We start from the raw sequence: 5,815 nt of genomic DNA on the forward strand, positions 1-5,815 counted from the left end.
ATGGAACAATTACAAGGAACAAGGCAAGATTGGTGGTTCAAGGATATAGCCAAGAGGATTTCATAGACTATGATGAAACCTTTGCTCCAATTGCAAGGTTGGAAGCAATAAGACTCCTCATAGCCTTTGTTGCTTACATGGAATTCACCCTTCACTAGATGGATGTCAAGAGTTCCTTCCTCAATGGCTATCTAAAGGAAGAAGTGTTTGTCAAGCAACCTCCGGGGTATGGGGGTACTTGTAAAACACAACTGTTGGCCCAAGTGAAGGTTAGTTTTGAAGATTGACAAAGGAAGCTCAGGCATGAACCAGGTCCATCCGTTATGTGCATAGACACGGGCAGATTCGAGCATGTGGGATGCACGTGAAGGAGATAAGCTTAACTCAGTCTAATTAATATCTCCTGATCGAAAAGGGTTGCATAATTGATAAGGAGAAGGACTCATTAATCAAAGAGAACACTTTCCAAGATAAAGGAAAGAGTTAGAGATGGAGATCAACTAGAACTCTTCCACCAAGGAAGAGTAGCATTAGAACTCTAGTTATTTTCTACTCTACTAACTCTATAAATCGCAGGATGTTTCTCACTCGACAGGGCACAAAAGCAGAATTAAAACGTGAATTGAGAGCAAAATAGCAAGGCATTTTGCAAGTAGTTCGTGCGTGATTCAAGTGTGCGAACCTGAAACTACATGAACCAGATATAAGAACCAGTTCCAAGTGTATGTCTTTTATTGTACATTTCAGTTTTATCTATAGGCAATTGTAATAGGTACTTAGAGTATTCAAGTTAGAGTTAACTTGAAGTTGTTGCAACAGTTAGAGGTTGGTTGCCACAACGGGATTAGAGTTAATCCTAGGTTTACAAAAGTATTTTGTAAATGCAGTTTTTGGCTCAGTGATTTAGTGAAGAGTTTTGGGAAAATCCTACTAGGAAGTAGGTCATAGTTTTTTCACCTTTTGAGTCAGATGTTTTCCAAATAAAAATCCTTGTGTTCTTTAATTTCTGCATTTATTATTCCGCAACAGTAGTATAAGGAACACATAGAAGAACCAGGTTATTTTATATTCTGTGCACGCAAAAAATTGGACACCACACAAATCACCCCTCTTGTGTGGTATTGAAATTAAAACATAAGAATAATATTTACCAAACATGTAAAATATGACATATGATTGATTGGAAAAGGTCTTTTTTTTGTTTTTCATTTCTGAGCATTACATAAAATAGTAAATGTATAGTCATAGGACAACCAGAAGAAGCCTAAGCCTATTTTGCTGACCAAACCAAAAGCTACTAAGTAACAACTTTCTTTGAGAGAACTCTCAATGTTTCAACACCCCCCTACTTCATATTCCTTAGTTTTCCAAACATTTGACTGTACAGTTCCCCCACCAATTCGTTGCCTCAATTTCTGAATGCCACTCCATGTCCATGAATGAACCTTGCATCATCTTCAGTGTACACATGAGTCTCATTCTTCAGCCTGTAAGGGCAAAGTACAACTCTTTTTAAGTATCTTATAACTAATATCTATATGAAATTTTCTTTCATTATACCAAAAATAAGAAGAAATAATCGATAGAGCTTACGTTTTGGCAACGGTCTTATTCAAGATGGTGGAAGAGAAGAAAGAAGCACCATTAAGATATAAGAGTTCCCCTTCAATTCTTTCAGCTATTTTCTTGTCCAGTTTTCCAGCATCAAGACAGAATGGTTGGTCAGAAGCCTGCAAATTAGTGTCAATTTTGTTAGTTATTAGCTGTGCAAATATTGAACTAATAGTATTTAGTTTTGGATTTGATGTGAATATTAGTACTAACCATAACCCATCCCCATGTATCAGCAAAAGAGGGTACATGAGCTGTATATGCCAGCACATCTGCATCAACATTAAAAATTAGTATGTGAAAAAGAAAAAAGTGTTAAAACTCAAATTTGTTACTATAATTTATTTGCAGCCACAATAGAGACTTACATTTGAAGACCTGCTTGATTGTGTTGTAAATGGATGAGAAAACTTCCTTGTGTGTGAAAACTCCCGCTGGTCCAGCCTGCATATTGACTAGCAGTTTGAGTAATCCAACTCCAACAAGAGCATGACCAAATTAGGTTTTACTAACTTTTATCATTGACACCGTAAACAATTTTACGCTATCAGGTCATGCCTAAAGATAACAATTTATGAAATATAATGCAAGTGAACTTAATGTATACCAGGTTAAATTACACTAATGAGAGCTGACCTGAGTAACAAAGATGCCGTTGTCGTTGAGCTTAGGTTTAAGGATGTTTTCGTAGAAAGATTTGGTGTAGAGTTGGTAACAAGGTCCTCCTTCAACTGGATCAGCTAAATCTCCAACTATGATATCAAATTTTTCTTGCCTCTGCTCTAGCTCAGCTCTTCATTCATGCAAAATCATATCAGATTTAGAGTCAACATGGGTTAAACAACAAAGACTATAATGGTTCCTACTCCCAATAAGTCTTGTGTTTTTGATAGGATCTTTACACAAATAGCTTTTCCTAACGGGTATAGCTAGATTATACAAGATTATACATATATTACATGAATTTTACATATATAATATACATCATTTGGCTACTTTTAAGTTAAGCGTGGGGTGAGCAACTATTTTGATTAGTTCTTTTTTAAAAATATTAGGCCCGACGTGATATTATCTCATGGATGGGTCCACCTTAGCTTGTAGGCAGTAGCTTCGCGTATTTACTGTCTTCAGCTCAAATTGTGTATATATAATTCAAAAAGTTTTACAAATACACTTAGAATTTAAGTTATATATACCGATCATTTACAATTTAAGTGTAATAACAGATTTGTTACTTTGTACTGATCAGCAAGTCAGCAACACACTTTACTCCTTTAGATTGAAAAGGAAAGAGTCCTTACTTGGCATCGTTAATGATCAAGTTAAGCTTCTTGTTGCGAAAAGCCTCATGGTTTGCTGTTAGATGCTTCCTGCAGAAATCCACAACTTCCTGCAACAAAGTAAAAATAAGAATAAAAAGCCTCTCTATAAGACATTTTTTATAAGATTTCAAAAAGTAAAAAATCTTATGTTCATTTTTTCTTCACTTTTGTTTTTTCTTTTACACAATCAGGATTTGGTACAGTATAAGAGGATATACTATTCTGTTTTTGACTTCTCTCTTGAATCACCGTCACTTCTTTTTTAGTGGGGTTGGTTTCCAGTAAAGTAATTATCTGTCGGTATGTCCTAATAAATTACTTATAAAAATCCAGTAATATTTTACCTGATCAATGTCACACATAACAACTTTCTCCATAGATTTGTGTCTTAGAGCTTCCCTTGCTGCAGATCCTTCACCACCTCCCATTATAAACACATTTTTTGGGCTGCAAATTGATCATTATATGTGATTATTATACATAATAAGAATATTCTTTTTTTTTCACTAAAAAGTAAACATCAATTAGCTACAAATCCAATAATCAAAGACTATTATTCTAGTAATTAAAAAAGGCATCATATATAATTATAAGTAAGGTACGAATGCTTATGTCCTTAAGCATGCTTAATTAAGGAATGAATAATTAAATACTCACTTAGGGTGACACAAGAGAGCTGGATGAATTAAGCATTCATGATATATAAATTCATCCACTTCTGCACTCTGCATCTTCCCGTCTATCACCAATACCTATATGCATGCATTATTTTATCAATAATAATACCAACAAAAAGATATATTTATATTAAAAATTGATAGAATCAAATATTTGAAATTACAATTATTTTTATCAACCTTCCCAAAATGCTTGGTGTCCAAAAGGGCGATATCTTGGTACTCGCTTGTTCCTTTGTGCAGCACACTAGTAAAAACAAGAAAGCCAATACTTAATTAGTCATTCAAATGCCATCTCCTTATCCAAATCTAACCTCAAAAATATAAATTACTGTAGTAAATAAATACTCATGTGTGAACATGATTTAAATTATTTCTCTATGGGTGACGTGGAATATACGATTTTTAAAACGAAAATCATCTGACAAAATCTTTCAGGTAGATTACAGTGTTAATCTTTACGAGGACATTGAGAATTGGATACGAACATCATTACGAAAGATACACGTCAAATTAATCTTATCTTCTCATAATGACGTTTGAAGGTAAAAAGTCTTTAAAATCAATTGACAAAAAATATTTAGTGACTCCAACAGATAATTCATAAATATATTTTTTCACTTTGCTGACTCATCTTTTAAAGCATTTTTATAGTCGGGTTTTAAGTAATCTAATTATGTGAATATTTTCTAAATTGTCAATGAATATAAGAAAAGTATCGGAAAAGGAAAAAAGAAATCCCCCCCCCCCCCCCCCCCAAAAAAATAACCATGGTAGGCAACTCATGTTGCTTGTATGACTCCTCGAACTGTACTAGAATCATTTCGAGGTTGAACTATGTTTCATGTAATCATGTACGAGCACGTATGTACAAGAAAGAGAAAGTACCAAAAACAAAAGTCATAATTAAAGAAATAATCATTTATAAAACCTTTTAAGAATCTAAAAAAAAAAAAAAAGCGTAACATTGTTAAAGACATAATTACGTAAATAATTATGTGTTCTCTATAACATTATAAGTTTTTAATAAGATGATCACACATTTTAACGTGACATGAGCAAATAGAGGTAAGGTACTTGACTCTACTCTCTAGGGGCAGATCCATCTTGTAATCTATGGGTTCACGTGAACTCAGTATGATTTGTCCAAACAATGTAAATTTGTTTGAAAATTTAATAAATATCTATAAAATATTTGAATGTGAACACAATTACTATTAAAAATTTAATTGAGATCGTTACATAAACTCATAAATAATAAATCATGGATCCGGTTATACTTGACTCATAAGAATGAAGCCCGTACATTAATGTACGTGTTAAAAACAAAATAACAAAGGTTACATAGAAAAAGAAAGGATTTCCCCGTGAATTTTCCAAAAACAAAAAAGAAAAACTGAATGGAGATCGCTGATAAGAGGTTTTATATACCTGTTTAAAGCAAAAGACCATTTGAGATCAACATCAATCTCTTCTTCAAACCAAGAACCATCATTAATGGGAAGATCATCACTCTCCTCCATAGTTATGCGTTTTGGTTCATAGCGAAAAGTATTATCACAAGCAAAAAACTCCAAAGCTTCACTTCCCATGGTTTTCTAAAAACTAGAACAAACTTTCAACAAATTAAGAAGAAGAGAGATTGAGAAGATTAGATAAGAGCTAAGTAAAGGGACGTTGAGAAGAAGGATAAACGAGTTTTGTGTGAGAGTGGATTGAAGGTGCTTAACGTGACTTCCCTTTTATAGTTAAAATCTGAGCAGACAAAGTGTCTTTTAATAAAGAAATAAATAAATACAGAATCCCTCTTTTAAAAAGGATCTGGTTTTATTTAATAGTTATTCCCTTTTTCAAAATGGATATTAGCACAGTTAGGACAATTGACAACAGACCTAACAAGTAACAAGTAAACAAGGACTAGTGGGTGCATGCAACAAAAAAACAGTTTTCTGAGTGACCCTTATTGATAAAGGATTGACTTGTTTTTATTATTGTAATCAGCATCTCTCACTTTAGAATCTCTGATTAGAGTTTTAATGGTACATTTTTCTTACTAGAAAGAAAAAATGCGAAATACATAAGCAATTAAGCATACCTCTGCTAATAATTGAAAAACAAAAAAACAGTCCGGAGCATTAAGCTCCTGCTATGCGCGGGTATAGGGAAAGGCTGGCTCACAAGGGGGTATATTGTACACAGTCTTAC

The 5,815-nt window shown here is 33.4% G+C and overlaps 1 protein-coding gene across 1 annotated transcript; it reads right to left on the reverse strand.

Annotated features, from left to right (window-relative positions):
- Window positions 1-1,176: 1,176 nt before the first annotated feature.
- LOC104109182 (thermospermine synthase ACAULIS5) lies at window positions 1,177-5,332 on the reverse strand. Its single transcript, XM_009618410.4, has 10 exons — window positions 5,042-5,332; window positions 3,791-3,857; window positions 3,591-3,685; window positions 3,278-3,380; window positions 2,913-3,001; window positions 2,248-2,404; window positions 1,980-2,055; window positions 1,825-1,883; window positions 1,594-1,730; window positions 1,177-1,487 (listed from the first exon to the last, which is right to left on the reverse strand). The coding sequence occupies exons 1-10, from the start codon at window positions 5,200-5,202 to the stop codon at window positions 1,409-1,411; spliced, it is 1,023 nt and encodes a 340-aa protein (XP_009616705.1). The 5' UTR covers window positions 5,203-5,332; the 3' UTR covers window positions 1,177-1,408.
- Between the last annotated feature and the right edge of the window lie 483 nt (window positions 5,333-5,815).

The sequence above is a fragment of the Nicotiana tomentosiformis genome, chromosome 8 (assembly GCF_000390325.3).
Source record: "Nicotiana tomentosiformis chromosome 8, ASM39032v3, whole genome shotgun sequence".
Classification (NCBI taxonomy): domain Eukaryota; kingdom Viridiplantae; phylum Streptophyta; class Magnoliopsida; order Solanales; family Solanaceae; genus Nicotiana; species Nicotiana tomentosiformis.